Source organism: Crotalus tigris, unplaced genomic scaffold (assembly GCF_016545835.1).
Source record: "Crotalus tigris isolate CLP2741 ecotype Arizona unplaced genomic scaffold, ASM1654583v1 scf7180000024281.4978605, whole genome shotgun sequence".
NCBI lineage: Eukaryota > Metazoa > Chordata > Lepidosauria > Squamata > Viperidae > Crotalus > Crotalus tigris.
The window spans coordinates 3123538-3146220 of NW_024100453.1; the positions used below are offsets into that span (position 1 = coordinate 3123538).

The 22683-nt window shown below is 37.3% G+C and overlaps 1 protein-coding gene across 16 annotated transcripts in view; it reads left to right on the plus strand.

The window, feature by feature from the left end:
* The window catches only part of EPB41L1 (erythrocyte membrane protein band 4.1 like 1), a 185176-nt gene that overhangs the window by 137372 nt on the left and 25121 nt on the right, over nucleotides 1–22683 (plus strand). For 13 of the 16 annotated variants that reach the window (XM_039323690.1, XM_039323698.1, XM_039323691.1 and 10 more), the window contains 11 exons: nucleotides 528–632; nucleotides 730–772; nucleotides 1926–2001; nucleotides 3090–3308; nucleotides 3492–3579; nucleotides 6010–6162; nucleotides 7945–8042; nucleotides 15961–16136; nucleotides 18388–18524; nucleotides 19988–20023; nucleotides 21912–22103. In XM_039323690.1, coding sequence (XP_039179624.1) covers nucleotides 528–632; nucleotides 730–772; nucleotides 1926–2001; nucleotides 3090–3308; nucleotides 3492–3579; nucleotides 6010–6162; nucleotides 7945–8042; nucleotides 15961–16136; nucleotides 18388–18524; nucleotides 19988–20023; nucleotides 21912–22103 — 1323 coding nt within the window. The remainder of the gene's footprint in view (nucleotides 1–527; nucleotides 633–729; nucleotides 773–1925; nucleotides 2002–3089; nucleotides 3309–3491; nucleotides 3580–6009; nucleotides 6163–7944; nucleotides 8043–15960; nucleotides 16137–18387; nucleotides 18525–19987; nucleotides 20024–21911; nucleotides 22104–22683) is intronic. The other 3 variants (XM_039323701.1, XM_039323706.1, XM_039323704.1) reach the window with 1 other exon arrangement.

Consider the following 22683-nt stretch of genomic DNA (forward strand, 5'->3'; position numbering starts at 1 on the left):
CAAGTGGCTTTTCATTACTGCTTTCTTATTCTTAATTTAACCTACATCTTTGGAATTTTCTAGTTAATTCACATAGAAGTGCTACCTGAAAAAAGGCAAGGTTGGCTAGCTGCTGTCAATTGAGCTTGCCTGGCCTTGGCCTTGTAAGCTAAATAGGGTCAGGTCTGTTTAGTATTTGAATGGAAGACCACCAGGGTATTTATGCTTTCATTTTTTAAAAAAAAATCCCATTTAAAAGTTAAAAATGCTCAAGTTTGTACATGTGCATGTATCATTTTAATAAACCTTGTTTTGTAAGTACAGCTGCTCCTAGAGATATTAACTAAAAGTTTGGAAGGAAACAGAGGGCCTTATAAGACTTTCAGGTTCTGTGCAGCCCTGTAATGTCTAACAAAGAAAGTATTACTGTTCTTCACTGTATGATCAGTCAAAAGGGGGCTGTTTTGCATCTGTTGCTATGTGAGTTTTGGAAAGAAGTTAATGCAATTCACTTCGCTCTTAATTTTTGCCACTTTGTATCCATACAGAAACATGGTCGAGGTCAAGTACTCTTTGACCTGGTCTGTGAGCACCTTAACTTGCTGGAAAAGGATTATTTTGGACTCACATTCTGTGATTCAGATAGTCAGAAGGTATGTTGGGCTGGTTTAAATAAAGTTTGTGGTTTGCCTATTTCAGATGTTGTGGTTATGTAGGATTTCCTCTTAATGTGCTCTCATACTTTTTCAGAATTGGCTGGATCCTTCTAAAGAAATAAAGAAACAGATTCGCAGTGAGTAGTTCAAAGCATGGATATTTAAGACTTCTCAATCTGGAAACCATCATTCAAAAGAACTTAATATAAAGCACATTGCATAATAAGATCACTGTGTAAATTATTAACATTCATTTGAAATGCTCTAGAGTCTAGACTGTACAAAATTACAATGGTTTTACTGGCTGTTGAAATACACTACTAGTGAATGAGATGTTTCTGAGCCTCTGTATGTATTTCAGATGAATTTCCACTACCAATTTTCTAGCAGGTAGATTAGGAATAACTGACAGAACTAGATTTACTCTGCCTGAGGAGAGAGGCTTTCTCAGTCTCTGGCTCTCATTTTCCAGCCCTGCCGTCTTTGCATTTAGAAATCAATTCTTAGAGAGCAATTCACATTTTTTTAAAAAAAGCACAGAATTCTTGTCAGCCCCATCTCCTTTTTACAATTCATCAGAAATGAAGGATGTATCCATCCCACCAGGTACTACTGTGCATCCTAGCAATTCCATTTGTAACCTTTAGAAATGGAAAAGACACCAAAATTGTTCAGTCTAATCCATTGGCAGGGTTTCTTTTTTACCAACTCCATAAAATGATCTCCATGAAACCCAGTTGTGTTACACAAACTTTATGAAGCACAGTTGTGCTTCACAAAAGTAAAGCAAATAATGTTTCTGACATTTGTGAGCAAGAGGGTCTCAGGTTTCTATCTTAGATTTTTAACAGCTGGTGAAATACCTCTTAGTGACTGTTTCTTTGAAAATAGCTGGCTACGGGATAGGTTTGCGACGCAGTGTCTTGAAGAGATGTTGCTGGAGGTCTTTCCCCAACAGCAGGCTCTCTTGAGGATTTGAGCTTGTTTCCATGGCAACACCATGGTCACTGTCTCTCTGCACAGCAAAGAGTCTTTCACTTATTGCAAACCTTAAAAGGCAAGCATACCTGCTGTTTGCCTCAGCAATTAAGATCCAGGAAAGCAGAGATCTCCACTAATTCTGAGGAGTATGTCTTTTTAAAGTCTTTATAGTTTCTTTAGAGATTTAGAGTAAAGGGGAATGTGAGGCAACTCAAAAAAAGAAATAAAAACCAAATGTGGGAATCAAAGATGCATCACCTAAACGTGTGCCCTAATATTTTTCCCTTTTCTTCTCTCTCACTTATTTAGGTGGCCCTTGGAATTTTGCCTTCACAGTCAAATTTTATCCACCAGACCCAGCCCAACTCACAGAGGATATCACAAGGTAAGTAAAAATGTATCTGTCTTGGCCAATTCTTACTCAACTCTCTTAAAAGGAAAATAGTTGAGTTCACACATTGATGAAGTCATAGTTTATTTTATCTGTGTGGAACAACTCTCAAAAGCTGGAAATACACAACATGCCATGCCAATTTGTGTTCAGAAAAATTTCCTGTCTCTCCTTATTCATTCCCTCAGAAGTATTCCAAGAACTATTTGAAGGGCAACACAATAGCATGACGATTTCCCAGGGTATTGTTCCTACTGCTAATATTGGTCATTGGAAAGAAGGAACATTCTTCCAGAAGCAATAAATTGGTCTTAATAATATTACTCCAGTCATGTTGGAGCGCTGAAGCATTTCCAGATTGAAAGGATTTGCCAGTGACATACTGTTGCCTGGGGGATGCACAGTTGAGGGCTCCTTTCATGTACCTGTTAAGGGGTACCCATCTATCTACTTGTGGTCTCCTATATTCAAACTGCTGAGTCGGCAGGGGCTGGAGCGAGTGACAGGAATTCACCCTGTCCTGTGATAGCAACTGGGTCTCAAACATGAGCCTGCTGATTGTCAACTCAGCAATCTAACCACAGGAGCCACCGTGCTCTTTGTCCTAATAATCATTTGGATTCTTGGCATTGAAGGGGAGGGAAAGTTTGGATCAGAGACCTTGGTGCTGTTTCCTGTTTGCCAAATGGAGGTAACTTGTTTTGCAAAAAGCCTTCATTGTATCATTAATTCCCTGTATTTCCCTGTTAAAGGTTAATAGTTATCACCCAATATTGTGGCCTTACATAAATGGTACCATTTTTTAGTCACATGAGATTAATTAAAACTGGATGTTCATCAGGTTTCTGGTGAGCTTGTTGGCTTTCCCTCACTTCAAGCAGATTTCCAAGTTTAAGTTATTAAAATTCAGAATTCTGATTGCTGAGTTTATCAGATTCCCCAGAAGATTATTGTGTAAAATGGACATGCTGTAATTAATGGTAGACTAGTAGTTAAACAAACTTGTCTGGAAACATGATCATCTCTTAGCTCTTTACTTTTCTTGTGGACATTTCAACTTTCTGACCTCTTCCTATCCTTAGGTATTACTTGTGCCTGCAACTCCGAGCAGATATTATCAGCGGACGTCTACCGTGTTCTTTTGTAACACATGCACTGTTAGGCTCCTATGCTGTACAAGCTGAACTGGGAGATTATGATACTGAAGAACATGTTGGCAATTATGTTGGTGAACTACGTTTTGCTCCAAATCAGACCAGAGAATTGGAAGAGCGTATTATGGAGCTACATAAGACTTACCGGTGAATATATTTTTATCTACTACTCCTGATATCAAGAGCAAACAAGTTTTAGAAAGATTTGCATAGCCTATACTTTCCTATACTTATCATAAAAATCCTTTTAAACAAATGTCAGCCTTTTGCTCATCAGTGTTTAACTTTCTTATTTATTACTTTTGTTTCTGTCTTATTTTATCTCTAAAGGGGCATGACACCTGGAGAGGCAGAGATTCACTTCCTGGAGAATGCCAAGAAACTTTCAATGTATGGAGTTGACTTGCATCATGCTAAGGTATTCTTAGTGAAAAGATGGAGTTTTGAGGGCATATAAGTGAGAGAAATCCTGGATTTTTCTGAAGCAATATTTATTCCTTTTTTTTAAAAGACTTGCTTAAATTATGTAGCATCCACTTGTACCTATGTATTCTTTCATTTGAGATACTGTGCTTAAATATAAAATATTACTTCGTCTTGTGACAAATTCTGTAGAAAACATTGCTTCATTTAAAATTAAATTGTATGGTTGCTATCATACAGATAGCTATTTTGATATCTAAGGACAATAATTTAGAAATTGAATTTTGTTTTTAAAAGGTCACCAGTTAGATTAGAGAAAATGTTTAAAAACGTATCAAATATGTGTTGAAAATGTAAACAACAACCAGGCACTTATCTCTGGTGGATATGTCCTAATGCTAAAAAGTTTTGGTTTAAGATCCATATGTGGCTAGAAGAGATGATTAAAATACAGATAGAATTTAAACCAGAACTCTGTTTGTTAGGAATATTAGGTTTGAATTATGGAAAAGAGAATGAGTATTTAATATTGCATGTGCTGACAGCTGCAAGAATAATATTTGCCCAATTTTGGAAAAATGAAAATTTACCATCTGACCAGGCTATAATAACAAAAATATTTGAATGTGCAGAAATGGATAGATTGACTTTAGAAATGAAAGAGAAAGAAGACACAATTTACTTTAAAACATGGGGAAATTTTTATTATTGGTTAGAAACATGCTAGAATGAGAAAAGGTTATGAACTTTAAAGAGATAATTGATAATTTGTATTTATATTCCATGATTATTTGTATGAACTTGTTCTTATTTCTTCTTCCTCTTTGTATATTTGTGATCTTAAATAATATGGTAAACTATAATTAATATGTAATATATTATTATGTTAAAGATTATAATTAATTAATACTAAGCATTGTTAAGTAGTGAAATGAATGAGATTTATTGACTAATTTGTTATTTATATGATTATATGGAAAGTTGTTTAATAATAGAGTAATTATTAAGATTTAATATGTAAACCCGGACTGGTAGACTTGCTGAAGCGATGTTAATTTGTGGGATTAATCCCACTTTTGTGTTACCCCTTTTCCCTGGTCTAACCTTTTTGTATGTTTCCCATTGTCTTATCCTTTTTGACCCTATCCCTTTATTACCTTTATAAAACTCAATAAAAATATTTATATATATAAAAAAAGGTCACGGTATTTTGCAACCATGCTGTGGAATATTTTCAGTAAGAATGGACTGACAAGTGGAAATTTAATTTTATGAAAGATATAAAGAGAAACCTAGAAACATATTATACTTATTTGAAAAAGCCCCATTATGGAATCTGTTCATTTATTTTTTGCATATTTTATACTTCCTGTTCTCGCTGTTGCTTAGATTTTTCTCCTTTCAATTTTGTATTAGTTATTGCATTATTCCCTTACATTTTGCTCTGCAACAAAGAAGTTAATTTTGAAGCCATTTCCCATTAGTGAGATTAAGATTTATACACACTTGAGGAAAAAAATTGTGGTTGGGAAGCTGCTTTAGTGGAGCATTGTAGTTAGTGGAACTGTACAGCTATGTCTAGAAATGAAACGAAGCAGCCACATAAAGCTGCAAGCATTTGAAATTATAAAAAAATATATGTCAAGCAGTTTAATGCCCTATTCCAAAGAAATATTTCCAACCTAAGATATCCCTGATATTTTTTCCAGGAGAATAGAGTAGAGTAGAGTAGAGTAGAGTAGAGTAGAGTAGAGTAGAGTAGAGTAGAGTAGAGTAGAGTAGACAGAGCAGAGCAGAGCAGAGTAGAATAGACCTTGGAAGTCTTCTAGTCCAACCCCCTGCTCACGCAGGAAACTCTATACCATTTCAGACAAATGGTTGTCCAGTTTCTTCTTAAAATATCCAGTGTTGGAGCATTCACAACTTCCAAAGGCAGGTTGTTTCACTGATTAATTGTTCTAACTGTAAGAAAATTTCTCCTTAGTTCTAGGTTGCTTCTCTCTTTGGTTAGTTCCATCCTTTGCTTCTTGTCCTGCCTTCAGGTGCTTTGGAGAATAGCTTGACTCCTTCTTCTTTGTGGCGGCCCTCAAATATTGGAAGACTGCTATGATGGCACCCCTAGTACTTCTTTTCATTACATTAGATATACACAATTCCAACAACCATTTTTTGTATGTTTTAGTATTCTTGGTACAATCCACAGCTCTCAAACTTTTTAAGGATCAGCTAGTATTTTCTTTCTCTAGTTTTTAATATACGATAATACTAACTTAGATGGGAGTAAATTGTGGTACGCTTGGTATTTAAGTGGGAAATGTGTTGATTTGTCCTTACTCTTAGATGCATTAACTTTGGTTTTTTGCCTCTTTAAAAATGCTTTGTACTGGCAGATTTCTGTGTATTAATGTTTTCCTCTTTTGCCCAGGATTCAGAAGGCATTGACATCATGCTGGGTGTTTGTGCCAATGGCCTTCTCATATATAGGGACAGGCTAAGAATAAACCGTTTTGCCTGGCCCAAGATTCTCAAGATTTCATACAAAAGAAGTAACTTCTACATCAAAATTCGACCTGGTGAGGTAAGCATTTCCACAAAAAAGAAGAAAGTTTTTTTTAAAGAAGAGAATAAAAGAAAAAGAGGACATATTTAGCATTTTCTATTAAATAAAAAACAAATCTGGTTGATAATCTGAATATTTTTTTTTATCATCTATGTCAGCAGATTTTAAATTGTCTTAATAGCAAGTCATTAGTTGTGGGTGCCATTGCTTATGCCTCTGGTTTTTTTAAGCATAGTGTAGAATGAAAAATTAATCTCCCTGTTGCCTATGTTTTCTACATATGGGAGGGATTCAGGATAAAAATATTTTTTCCTTAATTTGTACCAAACATAGGAGAAAAAAAAAACTATAAAAGTTCCTCTGAATTCTTTTTCATCCTGTAATATCTGCTTTCCTGGTTGAAACTGAGGAGCTCTTTCTTCCCTTCCTTTTGAGTTCATTATGCAGATTATCATTTTGAAGAAAAAGTTCTTGTGTCAGTTGTTTTTGGCATAATGGAACAATGCCAGCCACTCCAGCTTTTGTGATTTACTTTATATCGGGCAGGAGTAATTAACCTCAAAAAAATAGTAAAAGTGATCATATGAAGACTAAAACTACATCAGGCTTTCTGTATTTCAGAGAGCTCATCTATACACTATTCTTGTCCTAGTGCTTAGAGCAGGGGTGTCAAACTGCTGGCCTGTGGGCTGGATGCATCATGCCGAAAACGCACCCACCCCCGCTTCGGCAATGGGAAAAAATTCACGATACATCGCGACACGTCACGTGACGTTGCGAGTTTGACACCCCTGACTTAGAGGCTCACTTTTTTGGAGAGTAAATCCTTCCAAGGGAGCCTCTATTTCAGTAATAGCCTGCTACTAATGCAAGCTGAAGCCTGATTAAGGTGATCTTATGGAAAGATCACCTTATGGTCCTTCTTCAGTAAACATTCTGATTTATGTTGAAGCAGCACCTCACTGGTGCCTGCAGGTCTTCAATTGGCCTGCAGCAGAAGTGTTCCTCTCATCCAGTTGCTGGGCTTGTTCTGTGCCTCCACAGCTATTTCCATGGTGGCTGACATAAAGATTGGATGCCTAGCAAATAATTTCCACCTTTTGGAATGGTGGGAATAGCCATGACATTGATATTCATATTGGAGAAACACTTGTCAGTAGTTTGCAAGAAATTAGGTCAGTTATATAATTGTTTATAGAGCTCGTCATGTTCAAAACTCCATTCCCTAGGCAGCAAAAGAATCCAAAGTTGTAGGGAGCAACAGGAATCCTAAACAGAATGACAAACTGATCAGCCTGCTGTCCTTTTGGGACTTGAAGCCACCTTTCCACGGTGTTGATTCATTATATTTGTGATAGGCTTCGGTTCCCCCCTCCTTCAAAGGAAAACAAGGAACTGAGAAGAGCTGTGAAAGTCCTAGAAGAACTCTGTTTTCATCTTATTTGTCCATCACTGGGAGAACTAGACTATTTTACTGATCTTTTTACTTTTTCTCTGCATCCCACTTACATGCTATTGCCAGTCTCTTTGGTTCCATTGTTTGCTGGGTTCTGCAGCCTCTGCCCCAATCAGTTTCTGTTCTTTTGGCAGCAATTTTTTCTCCACAGAGGTGTAGTGAATGCACTGCATTTAGGAGAGTGGTTTAGTTAATGACATCTTTCTTCCCATCTTGGGGGCAAGAAGAAAACACATGGACATGAGCATGTGTGTGGAGGAGCACAGAGAGCCTCATAGTATTCCTTATTGCACAGTTTGTGGTTGACTGATGATTCTTGCTTTTGTCTTTTTCTGTGTTTTCAGTATGAGCAGTTTGAGAGTACCATTGGTTTCAAGCTGCCCAACCATCGCTCAGCTAAGAGACTCTGGAAGGTTTGCATTGAACATCACACTTTTTTCAGGTGAGAAAAAGGAAAATTAAAGAGTTGAGACTCTATGGTGAAGTGTTACAAATAAGATTGAGAAATGTGAGTGTGGAACTTCAGATCCTTTCTAGGACATCCCTGTATTAGTTTCCCATGTAAGCTACTTCGAACTCCTTTAAACGGATGAACATTCCCACCAAGAAATTTTTCAACCAGATAGATTGCAACATATTCAGTAATTTTTTCATTTTATCAATATTGTAATTGGGCAGCAAACATATAGAGATATTTTGGGAGCTGCAAACAAATAACTGCATAATTGTACTAGATTTGAACTTGATACTCTTTTCCTAGCCAAGAATTAAATTTAGTTATCTCAAGAGCAGTATGGCAAAGTATTAAGAGTCATTCCCCTCATTTATATGCAGACTATGCCCCGTCTCTCCTATAAATATATCTTTATTTTCAGCTCTATTATTCTGTTTCAGCAGATGGTACTACCTGGTTAACATTAATTTGGTTCAGGAATTAAACAGGGTCAGATCAGACTAGATCTTCAGTGAATAGTAGGGCTGTTGGCTAGATGGGGAAGTTGAAAAAACATCCTAAAAGAAGATGATGACAAACTATTTCTAGTTTTTGCTAAAAGAAGAGAAAACCCTACGTGGATGTATCTATGAAGGAGACTCTGTACTTTTTTATTGCATGTGTGTGATCACTAGGAATTGAAAACAATCTGATGGTGCATAATCTTTATTTCATGATGTGTCAGGATCCAGCTTGACATGTAGAGTAGTTTTAAGATTTTGAATCTAATTTTAAAAACTTCCTCCAGGGCTTTATACAAACTCCATATTATTGCTGTTAAAATAACAGATGTTGGAAGCAGGTGCTATCATATTAGCACAGCCTATAACAGTGTATATATTTATAGAAATACAGTATAAATTATCTTCCCCCAAAGAGCTATGTCAGCAGATAATAGCATACACAACCAATACAATGGGTTCAAATGAGACCTATGTGCAAATGTGGCCTTTGTTCCACATCCCTTTCCAGGAAAAAAAAGGCATTTGGGAGAAATGAGTATGAACTATTTGTTTTCAAAGCACCCTTTATTGAACTATTTTAAATAGTTTTATATTTCTATTTTAAATAGTTTTATATTTCTATTTTAGAAATATTACATACATTATCTTTGTTTTGTATGGCTCATTACATAGATTATCTTTGTTTTGTGTGGCTCATGTTTAGTATGCTGCTCAAATGCATAACTTAGATGATAATTATGTTTACTAATTGTTTTGATTTTTCTTGCAACAATTTCAACTAAAATGTAAAATTCTATATTTTTGTATCAATATAATAATAATAATAATAATTACTTCTGTATAAGTAATTAGTAATAATTATTAATTATTACTAAGTTACTAATTACTAAGTAATAAGTAATTCAGAACGTAGAGGCAAACCAGGGCACCTTTTCCTCAGGAAGAACAAAACCCTCTAACTAAAGAAATAAAGGAATTGAAACAAAGAATAACTGAGCATCTAGAACAGCACAGAAACAACAGAATAAGGCTGCCTGCATTGAAGCTTGTTCCAAAGAAACAGCTAGCGTAAGCATTAAAAGATGCAAATACTGCAATATCAAGTATAAGCACCAATTCACTGCAAGAAACAAACCAACTAATGTACAGCACAGCTGCAGTTATAACTGAATACCTGGGATGCAAAATCAACAAAGAAGAAAAACAAACAAACAGTGCACCACAAAAACGGAAGGTTAGACTAGAAAATAAGATCAGCAAGTTAAGATCACATGCAAGCAAGCTAGAACAGATGAAAGAAAAGAAGCTGAAGAACAAGAAGACCAAAGAATACCTAATCAAGAAATACCACTTAGAAACAAGGAAGATCAAGGAAGCACTGGAAATAATAAAGCAACGAATAACAACTATAGCCAGGAAAATCAGTAGATATGAAGCTCGAATTGCAAACTATAGGCAGAACCTCCAATTTCAATCCAATCAGAAATGTTTCTACCAATCCATCAATGGAGAAACTGCAATGAATCAGTCAGTACCTGACAAGGAAGAAACAGTGAAGATATGGGATAACCCAAAGAAATACAACAAGGATGCAGCTTGGTTAAAAGAGGTGGATGCAAATAAAACAGAAGTTGAAATGAAAGAACTAGTAATAACAACAAAAGTGGTAGAAAAAAGAGCAAAGAAAATCAAAAATTGGTCAGCACCAGGTGAAGATGAACTGCATGGGTTTGGTTGAAACATCTAACTGTTATACACCCACTCATTGCCAAGCAGTTCAACAATATACTACAAGGAGGAGAAATTGAAAAGTGGCTAACAACTGGGAAAACCTACCTAATAATGAAAAATCCAGCAAAAGGGGCAACACCAGGCAACTACAGGCCAATTACCTGCTTACCAACAACTTTCAAATTACTAACTGGTGTGGTAGCTGATGCAGTACAACAGCATCTAGTTGAAAACAATCTCTTTCCACCTGAGCAGAAAGGAAACCGCCCCAATAGCAGAGGAACAAAAGATCAACTCCTAATAGACAAAATGATCTTGGAAAACTGCAAGAGAAGGAAGACCAACCTGAATGTGGCATGGATTGACTACAAAAAGGCATTTGACTCTCTGCCACATGATTGGATAATCAAGTGCCTAGAAATAACAGGAGTCAGTAGAAACATCAGAAAATTTGTGCAAAGATCGATGGCACAATGGAAGACACAGTTGCAGATCAATGGTGAGAGACTGGGAGAGGTTAATATCAAGAGAGGAATATTTCAAGGAGATTCATTGTCACCATTACTATTTGTTATTGCACTGTTTCCTCTGTCAACAATACTGAATAACTCAGGACATGGCTATCAAACATCAAAAACATCTGCCAGACTATCCCACCTCCTTTACATGGATGATCTGAAGCTGTATGGAAAAACATCATCTGAAATAGAATCGCTGCTCAACACTGTCCGTATATATAGCCAAGATATTGTAATGGAGTTTGGCTTGGACAAATGTGCCACACTTACTATCAAACAAGGAAAAAGTAGTGAAAACTGAAGGAATCAAGATGCCCCACGAAAATAACATTAAGAGTCTGGATGAGGAAGAGTACTACAAATACTTGGGTATCCTTCAAGCTGACAACATCAAGCACACTGAAGTCAAGAAAAAGATTAGAGGTGAATACATCAAGAGAGTGAAGAAGATCTTAAAGTCCAAACTCAATGGAGGAAATACCATAAAGGCAATCAATACCTGGGCAATCCCAGTCATTAGGTACACAGCTGGAATAGTGGACTGGACTCAAGCAGAACTAAAAGCAATGGATAGGAAGACCAGAAAAATAATGACAATGAATCATGCCCTTCATCCACGCAGTGACATTGACAGACTTTATCTACCAAGGCAAATAGATGGGCGTGGAATGCTACAAGTACATCAGATGGTTGAAGAAGAAAAAATGGCTTTGGAAGAATATCCGAAGAACAATGATGAAAATGCACTGAAATTAGTATATCAGGAAGGCTTACTGACTACTGGAGAGACCAAACTGGCCTACAAGAAAGACCAAATGAGGATCAGAATAGAGGCATGGGAAGACAAAGCACTACATGGCCAATACATTAAAAAAATAGCTGGGAAAGCAGATAATAACAAGATCTGGCAATGGCTAAGAGCAGGAAAATTGAAGAAAGAGACCGAGGGACTAATTCTGGCTGCACAAGACCAAGCCTTAAGAACAAATGCATATAAAGTCAAAATTGAGAAGACAGCAACAGACAGTAAGTGCCGCCTATGCAAAGAAGCTGAAGAAACAGTGGACCACTTGGTAAGCTGTTGCAAGAAGATTGCACAGACTGATTACAAGCAGCGGCATGACAAAGTAGCAACAATGGTGCATTGGAAGATCTGCAAAAAATATCATTTGCCTGTAAGCAAAAACTGGTGGGATCATAAAATAGAGAAAGTCATAGAAAATGATAAAATTAAACTGCTCTGGGACTTCAGAATTCAAACAGACAAGCACCTGCAACATAACACCCCAGACTTAACAATTGTCGATAAGAAAGACAAAAAAGTCTGGATAGTGGACGTGGCAGTGCCTGGAGACAGCAGAATAGACGAGAAAGAACTGGAGAAGATAACAAAATACAAAGACCTACAAATAGAAATAGAAAGACTGTGGCAAAAGCAAGCAAGGGTAGTACCAATAGTAATAGGCTCCTTGGGTGCAATCCCAAAACAACTGGAGCACCACTTGAACACCATTGGCATTGACAAATTCGCTATTAGTCAATTGCAAAAGGCGGCCTTACTAGGAACTGCTTCCATCCTGCGACGATACCTATAATACCATCAAACATCCACATCTGCCTATCCCAGGTCCTGGGTAAGGACTTGGTGGGTAGACAAAATGCCAAATCCAGTCTGAACATCTGGCTGACTGTGCGATGATCCATAATAATAATAATAATAAAAAGTTGGAAGGCACCTTGGAGGTCATCGAGTCCAACGCCTGGCTCACGGAGGAAACCCTATACCATTTCAGACAAATGGCTGTCCAGTCTCTTCTTAAAAACTTCCAGTGTTGGAGCATTCACCACTTCTGGAGGAAGGTTGTTCCACTGGTTAATTGTTCTAACTGTCAGGAAGTTTCTCCTTAATTCTAGGTTGCTTCTCTCCTTGATTAGTTTCCATCCATTGCTACTTGTCCTGCCTTCAGGCGCCTTGGAAAATAGCTTGACTCCCTCTTCTTTGTGGCAGCCCCTGAGATATTGGAATACTGCTATCATGTCCCTCCTCGTCCTTCTCTTCATTAAACTAGATATATCCAATTCCAGCAGCCTTTCCTTATATGCTTTGGCTTCCAGTCCCCTAATCATCTTTGTTGCTCTTCTCTGTATTCTTTCGAGAGTCTCAACATCTTTTTTACATCGTGGTGACCAAAACTGGATGCATATTCCAAGTGTGGCCTTACCAAGGCATTGTAAAGTGGTATTAATACTTCACGTGATCTTGATTTTATCCCTCTGTTAATGTAGCCCAGCACTGTGTTGGCTTTTTTGGCAGCTGCAGCACACTGCTGGCTCATATTTAAGTGACTGTCCACTAGGACTCCAAGATCCCTCTCACAGTTACTACTATTGAGCAAGGTACCCCTATACTATAGCTGTGCATTTGGTTTTTCTTGCCTAAATGTAGAATCTTGCTTTTTTCACCACTGAATTTTATTTTGTTAGATAGCGCCCAGTGTTCAAGTCTATCCAGATCCTTCTGTATCTTAGGCCTTTCTTCTGGAGTGTTAGTTATTCCTGCCAGCTGGGTGTCATCTGCAAATTTGATGCATTTGATACAACTCCTTGTATAAAAAAAATGGTCTTTAGATGTGGAGTCTCATTTACTGAACTACTACTACTCCAGCATTTTTTTCCTTTTTTTCAAATAGTCTTTATTACTATCCTCTTGATAGATTTCTGATTCTGAAACAGAAAAAAATTGTTTGTTCTGAAATAAACTTTCCTGCTATTTTGCATGCTTGCCCTGTATTTGTAGGTGTCATAGTACTTAGATTTAAAAAAATCCTTTTTATGGGATGATAAGAATTTTCAGTGTTGCATTCCATTTGGCCACAGATTATCAAATAAATTGAAATCAGAAAAGGGTCTGTTATATATAATTTTCCTTATACATACAAATGTTATAAGCAGCTCTAAAGAGTAGAAAGCATAGTCGATCAGTGAGATAAGAAGACACAGTTTTTTAAAATGAATCATAGGTATCTAGGAAGCTGACATAGTGTAGCTATATTGCCTTGAGGCATAAAAACTTTTTAGACTTTGTAGAGAAATTAATAGATGACCAAAGGAGTAGAATTCTTAGACTGCATCTTATCAAACTGCATAATCATGATAGGAATTGGAAGACTCATAAAACTAACCCACAGGAAAAGTTTGCAGCTTTTTCCTCCCAACCTCCTGGAACATTTAACAGGAGTGCTTCTCTTTCCTGCATTTTGGAACACAAACTAGATGTCTATCATCTCAGGGTATTTAAAAGGGGCTCAAATCTTTGCAAGGCAGAATGAAATATATATATATATATATATATATATATATATATATATATATATATATATATATATATATATATATATATATATATATATATATATATATATATATGTTTTCTGAGGTTTTCGCGGGTATTTGTATATAGGTCTTTGGTTGTTCGGGTTTTCTCCCGCGTAAAATTGGAAGTGTCTTGGCAACGTTTCGACGAAGTCACATTCGTCATCTTCAGGCTGGTGTTTTTAGCTTCTTGCTTTGAGCAGCAATGTGTGGTTTTAGCTGTTTCTTCCTTTTAACTGCCAGTGAGGGTATGAACTGATTGGGTGGGAGCTTGGCTGTGTTCTGATTGGGTGGAGGTGTGTTCTGAATGGTTAGGGGCTTGGCTGTGCTCTGATTGGCTGGGGGAGTGTTCTGTTTGGTTGTGCTCAGGTTAGTCTGAGTTGCAGAGGGGTTTAAGATTTTGGGGTTAGGGAGTCGTTTGTCAATAAGGGCAGGTTTCCAAATGGCTGGTAGGCGGGAGGTATCATCTCGAGATGATACCTCCCGCCTACCAGCCATTTGGAAACCTGCCCTTATTGACAAACGACTCCCTAACCCCAAAATCTTAAACCCCTCTGCAACTCAGACTAACCTGAGCACAACCAAACAGAACACTCCCCCAGCCAATCAGAGCACAGCCAAGCCCCTAACCATTCAGAACACACCTCCACCCAATCAGAACACAGCCAAGCTCCCATCCAATCAGTTCATACCCTCACTGGCAGTTAAAAGGAAGAAACAGCTAAAACCACACATTGCTGCTCAAAGCAAGAAGCTAAAAACACCAGCCTGAAGATGACGAATGTGACTTCGTCGAAACGTTGCCAAGACACTTCCAATTTTACGCGGGAGAAAACCCGAACAACCAAAGACCTATATATATATATATATATACACACACATACACACACACACACACACACACACACACACACACACACACTAAATTTGTAGCTTCAAAAACTAATTGGAAACTCCAAATGTTACATTAAAAATGTGGTCCCTAAAAATCACTATACATGATTGATAGAACTTATTTATATCATTGAGAATATTGAATTATTTTTGGGAGGCTGGGTTCTGAAATATGTATGAGGCCACATATTTCACTCAATGGCCTTTGTCTGGAAAAAAAAGAAACTTGCAATTATTTCTCTTAATGCTGAATAAAATTCCATTCCCAAATGGAATATAGCAATTGTGATTTTTGCATTGGCTTAATTAGCTTCCAACCTGATGTGCCTGCTGTAGACCTGATATACTAATGGGCACCTCTCAATCTCACCTGGCTCCCTACCTTCCCATTTCCTCCCTTTTGATTATTTAAAATTATGATTTATATAAATGGCATGTTGTCATGCTTCAAAGTTAAGTGCCATTCTTCTTTGCTTTCATTATTTCTTATAATATCTCTTAGGTAATCAAAACAGTGGATAACTAGATTTGCATTACTGTTGAAATTTGTGAACCCACTCAGAAAAGAAGAAAGCAGTACTGTAGTCAGTTTTTTTTAGGAAGTAAGAGGTGTGGTGAAATTCTTCCATAAAAACTATGGTTAGACAGAAGTTGTAATGAAACATTGGAGATATTTTGAATGTTCCTTCAGACCCTCTCAGTTTGTCTTCCGGAAAATGAGTGTTTGTGATTGACCATACCCACTATTGTAGACATGAGTCCACAGCCAAGCCCTTCCTCGTGGCAACCATCTGGTGAGACTACCTACAGCACACTCTGAAAATTTTGAATGTATTTTACAACTTCAAAGGTTAGGGTTCCTTACCTGTTACAGTTTTCTTTCTGCAGGCTGGTGTCACCTGAGCCTCCCCCAAAAGGCTTCCTAGTAATGGGCTCCAAATTCCGCTATAGTGGGCGAACACAGGCTCAAACTCGGCAAGCCAGCGCTTTGATTGATCGTCCTGCCCCTTACTTTGAACGTTCCTCCAGCAAACGGTACACCATGTCTCGCAGCCTCGATGGAGGTATGCCCCAAATTGGAGAGGGGGAGGGAGATTGATTTCTTGGTGGGTATGGAAAGGCTTTGTTCAAAGGATGGAGCCATGTATTCTGTGGGGTGGGAGGTTGAGGTCTAGCATCGCAACATTATTTTTTGCCGGTGAGATGTAGAACATTTTTTCTCCAGAGTGGTATGGAAGGATTGTTCAGTTGATCTTTAGGGAAAGCATGAATGGATTGCAAAAGGCTCTACCTAGTAGATTTTGGCTTATTTTGTCCAAGGAAGATTGAATCTGCTTGGTACCTGGATAGGAATTTATTAAGAAATTCTAAGATTGTAAGCTAGACAGCCATAGCTTATCCATAATTAACTCTCTGATTTAGACCTGCCCTCCTTTGCCAGCAGAAGGAGGCAATTGAAAGTAACAAATAGTTTCCAGGCTTTAGATATTTGCTCCTTTGGTGGATTTTTGCTCCATACCCCCAATACAGTTAGCTCACTTAGACATATGCACTCTCTTTGATTCTAGCTAGAAAAAGGATGCAGATATTGATTAATGGATGGGTTCTCTTTTGGGCAATCAGCCTGCCAACAGTGATTAGACATGAATTGCAAGAGATGATACAGAGCAGCTACTAGATACAGTTTCCCATAAAACTTCCCATCAGCATAGTTTTCTCATTATGTGGTCGATGTTGAAGTTCACAACTCTTTCAATGAAGAGCATTCAAGAGAGAAGCTAAAAGGCATTCTCCCCCTCCCAAACTCTCCAGACTGATACAGTTCTATTCACAATTTTCTGGACAAGAAAAGACTCCCTTTCTATAAGTAGGTGGGAGAGTTTTCCTCTCTACAAATTACATTCTCTAAAGCAACTCCAGGTTCTTTTCTTTGAAGATCAACAAATGTGAAAGCAGAAAGAAGACTGAAGCTGTTCCACAAATAGCCCCATTACTTCTATCCTTTTGTATAGCCATGGTAGAGTAACAACTGTGTATCCCATGCTTCATGCAAAGACCTCATTGTCCTTGGTAGGCAGTACTAAAATGGGCATTGTGGGCACCTTTTCCATGCTACCAAGGCATAAAAGACGTAAGAAGCCTTTGTTGCCCCTCTTTCTTTAGAATCACCAGTTTTCTCCTTTTAGCAATTAGATGTTCTCCTGCATATTGCATTGTTCTCTTAGACTAAGAAATCAACTAAAGGTGGAATTCAGATTCCTGGAGTTTAGAGATGCCAACCTCCTCAAAAGATTTAAAGACTTATCTGTGGGTGTATTTCATTTTAAAGAGCAAAGAAGAGCATTTATTGTGAGCATTTGTTATTGTATCTGAAACAGTAGTATCAGTGAGAAATAATGAGTCTTATTCATAATAAATGGAATTATCTTTTGCAAAACATTCTTCTTAATTCTTCAATTTACAACTGTTTGTTTAATGGCAGTTCAAAGTTATAACAGCCTAGGAAAAAAAAGATGAGACATCCTCAAAGTTATGTTTGTTGTAGTATCCCTGTAGCCATCTGATTGCAATTTGGGTCCTTGGCAACCAGCTTGCATTTGTTACAGTTGCAGCATTTTGTAGTCACATGATCCCAATTTGTGATATTCATAGCCAGCTTTCAACAAGCAAAATCAATTGTGGAAGCCAGCTTCACAATGTAATTCACTTGACCATGTTTTTTTTATTAATGATTATAGTAAAAATGGTGGTGAAATTGGCTCTGATCAATGATCACTCATTTAATGATTGCATCATTAGCAATTGAAATTTTGGTCCCAATTGTGGCTGTAACTTAAGAACTACCTGTATTCAAGAACAGTTGTATTCATAAAATTCAAGGGATATAGATATTTTGTAGGTCTGAAATATAGGAAGTATGCCATAACTTTTACTTCTATCCACCATATGTAAAGCATTCCCATCTGGATGATTTAAATAATGTGCAAACCAATTGTTATACAAAATGTATGTAACAGGTAGATAAATAGAAACATTTTAGAATTATCAAGGAATTCAAGCCTAAGAAATCAAGGAAATACAAAGCAAGAATCAAACTAAAACTTGATTGTTAAAAGTGGGTTTTTATGGAACTGGATGTTATGTACCTAAGGCATGTCCCCAAAAGAGCTTTTGAATTCTTGAACACAAGATCTTTAGTCTTAGAAGCTTTTTCAGGCATTGGAAATAACATTTTTTCTTATATTCAGCTGAGGTCAATGGGACAAAATAGGGCTCCTCTCTCTTTTCCTCTCTCTCTCTGTCTCTCCTGTGCAGAATTCTCCCGACCAGCTTCAGTGAGTGAGAATCACGATGGAGCAGAGTCAGACAAGAGAGAAGATGATAGGTATAGGGGGAGAACGAGATCTGAAGATGAAGAGGTGACTACTCCAACAAAAATCAAGGAGTTAAAGGTACAAAAATACACCTATACTGTACTTAATCTTGTAACTTGTAACTCCCTACATTTGGAGGGAGGATTCTACACTTGATATGCAAACATCTTAGCTTCTATCTAGGACACGGGTGTCAAAACTCACCGCGTCATGTGACTGTTGCGACATATCATGACTTTTTTTGCATTGCTGGAGCTAGGGTGGGGCGCAGCCTCCGTATGATGCAACCGGCCCATGGGTCAGCAGTTTGACACCCCTGGTCTAGGAGATGCAAAAATATTGTGGAAAGCAATGGTGTTATTATTACTATTTTCTATCTATATTATCTCCTATTTATTAGAATATTTCTCAGTCTTACAACAAATAAGTTCCCACTGGCAGTTATCATGCACTTACCATCATACTGTTCAGCCTCCAGTATAAATTTCCAAAGACAAACTGTAACTTCCATTGTTAAACTGCTGTTATCTTTGGAATCTTGTTTCTTGGAGAAACCAGTCATCCTGAAATCTGAAAACTGGCATTTTATTCCATGATATGACACAGGAAACATTCACCCAGTGTGTCAGTAGCAGTTTTAGAAGCATAGCAATAGCAATAATACTTAGACTGGTCCATAGTGCTTTACAACTCTCTCTGAGTGGTTCACAGTATCTGCATATTGCCCCCAACAATCTAGGTTCTCATTTTACTGGTCTTGGAAGAATGGAAGGTTGAATCAATCTCGAGCCCCATCAGGATTGAACTCCAGACTCTGGGCAAAGTTAGCCCCAATTCTAACCACTGTGCCACCAGTGGTTAGCACTAGCATCCAATGTGGGCTTTTAAAGCTGATTTTTGCTGATTTTCGTCACTGTAGCCAGAAGGATAAGTGAGGACACTGCACTGCTCTATTGCAAATACTGTGGTAATCACGGGGATTTTTTATATTAAGAAACAAGTTTGTCTTCCAAATGTGTCTTCCAAAGAGTACTGTCCTTCCTGTGAAGTAGGATTCTTCTAGTGTCCTATTGCTTCAATATCTAACCTGTAGCTGGATGTTAACCCCATTCTTGTCTGGAACCATTATCTTTGTCAATGTCAGGGATAAATAAACAGAATCTACAGACATGTGAAGAATACAGCCCATGTCTGCTGAATCATTGTAGATGTGTCTTTTTGAACTGCCAAAGTCCTGCCCTTTCTCTTCTGTAAAGTAAAGAAATTTATTCATTTTTTAATGTGTGTCAGCAGATTTCGTTCAAAATGCATATTGTAAATCAAGCAGGCTATGAGGTCTACATAGAATAATACAATGCTATACAATTAATATAATGGTTTCCTACATCTATAAAGATGTGACAACCTCTTATAGAAAGTGTGCAGCATCAAAGATTTGTCATTTTCTTGATACCTGAATTAAAATTGTGGCAACAATGTAGCCTATTATAGGAATTCCCTTAACTGATTTACCCTCCCTCCTGCCTCTTTTTTGCTACCAGACGGAACAAGAAACCACACCAAGGCACAAACAGGAGGTATTCTCTGGAATGTTTTAGTTTTTCATCAGTGCAATTTTCATCTTTTAAGAAATGCCAACATTGTATGTTCCCTTTCCTAATGGGATGCAAGATGCAGATCAGGGTGGAAATGAGGGGATCTTACCCATGCTATACAGACTGCATCTTGTACCCCATTAAGTCAGCATTTCCCCTTCATCTTGTCATGTGAGCAAGAAGTTAGATTACTTCAACTACTTGCTTGCTAGGAAATCATAACTATTTTGTCATCCAACTGACTCTTCTGTTCTTTCATGGCATTCTATTATCCCTGTTCCTCTTTTTTTTCCCCCCCGGCCTTGATATTTTCAGGAAGGAGATACTTATGGAAGATGCAGATATAGCCTTGACACAAATTTACAAAAATGAATTGCAGGTCAGAATGCTAAAAGCTTTAAGCCAGAACTAAAAATGGGATTTAGATTTAGTAATTGGCTAACGTATCAAGATATACAAAGCAACATCAAAAAGTTGCTTTTATTGTTCAATTCCTCTTTTTAATGATCAGCCTTATGAGGCTGTGTATGTAATTGTTAGGTTATTTGAGAAATGGTGCGCTGTATTTCCCCAAAACTTCCATGCAGCGATTAACATGTTTATAATGTTCTACAAAGTTTATGACCTGCAGATGGTTCCCACCAAGCAGATCAAAGCTTGGGAAATTTTTATTTGTTTTTACAGCAGAACTGATAACTGGTTTAAATTCCTTTGAATTATATGTAAAAAGTTTTTATTTTTATTTTGGCAAATTTGAGTAATAACAAAATTCAAGCTACAATCGGAATAAAGAAATTTATTTACAAACTGAGTTTACTATGCTACATGTCTATTTCTCCTTATTAGTCTGGCTGTTCCACAGACTTCTGGCATAAAAATATTCTCCAAGCACCTGAAGTTCAGCACCGGCTATTCCCTCCATATTTTCTCATCATTCAGTAATTCTGCATGTTTTATTAGAACCCTGTACAGTCCTTATTTACACCATCAGCATTATGTGAAGGGGCAATTGGCAAACTGCTTCAGAGATGTGCATTCCTTGTTTCTCAATTTTTTCTGAAGTTCCTCTCACTCTTGAATGAGGGGAATTAGGCATAATGGATGGGAATCATGAATATTTCCTCTTTTTAAAATAGTTTGCACTGTCCAAGAAAGTGAAGCTTCACTTAGCCCCAGTAAAAACTGTTATGAAATGGATTAGTATTTTTTAGTGCTGATCCTGAAACCCACTTTATACTCAGCAAACATGGATCCTATTTTGGAATTCTTTTTTGCAGTTTACTTTGGCCCAATTTAAATATTTTTTTCATATTTTTTTCATTTCTTTAGAATTCTAGTTACAAACTATTATAGGAGATAGTAAACACTGGCTAAGAACACATTGCCTAGGTTTGTCTCCTAGCCCATGAGTTGCTAGTTCTGGAATTATGATTTCCAGACTTCACAGACACTATAGAATCTCATGTTTCTAGATAAGAAAGAATAATAGAATCCTATATAGCTCTTAAGAGGTAGTATTTTTTTTATCTTGAACAATAAAAAAGATAAGACTTATATTTTAATAGTTCGATCTTTCTAAGCCAGTTTTCTCCAACCTTCTTGCCTCCCAATGGATTGGATAACAACCATAATCAACTCCATTCCTCCTTGGCCAAGGGATGATGGGAAATGAAATCCATTTGGATGGCCAGTCCTAAAATTGTAGCTGAATGATTTAAGTTGTCTACTATGTGGAGACTTCACTTTCTAGCAAAAAGGCCTCCAATTCTAAACATTCTGAAGCTCCCACCTCACAAGCATCTCTCACTCCACTCATGTTCCTTCCTCTAACCCTCACCTTAGTAGTTACCTTCCCCTCTCCATCCAAAAGTTTTTAGACAAACCGGAAGATGTTTTGCTAAAGCACCAGGCCAGCATTAATGAGTTGAAACGGACCCTGAAGGAACCCAACAGCAAGCTTGTGCACAGAGACCGGGATAGAAGGCTGCCTTCCTCACCTGCTTCTTCTTCACCCAAACATGAAGATGAGACGCCAAAAGGGACCCCTGAGAAGGCCAATGAGGTTTGTTTGTTTGTTGTTATTCTGATGATATAAAGACATTATGTATATTGGCATTACACAATTTTGCTATTTATATTTATGTACTTGAGTCTTCTGCCATTTAGAAGAATTAATCTAACTAGTGGCCTAACAGAACCATCCTTACTACTGCCTTCCTCAATTTCCTGCCTTCCAAATGTACTGAAACTAGAGCTGCCATCATTTCCAGACAGCATGTGGGTTACAATCAACACATCTGAGAAAAAAGATATTGGAGAAGGTGGCTCTTAATGTTTTTGCTTTTCTCCTGTCCATACTATCAAACTGTGCAGTATTACATCTCTTGATTATTTACTCTGCAAGTGCTCTGTCTTCTGCTGCTTTGAAATTGTAATAGTCATATTTAGATAAACATTCAATAATATTTTGACAGGGAAGCTTTTTACCGTATCCCCTCTGCTGTCTCTACAAGATCCTTTCTTATTTATTCTAGTAATTATGATGTTATGAATATTTCTCTAAGCATTGGCTTTGATATGAATATTCATATTGAACTAGAGAAAGTAAAGCTGTGCATTATAATAATGGCTCAAAGATTGCC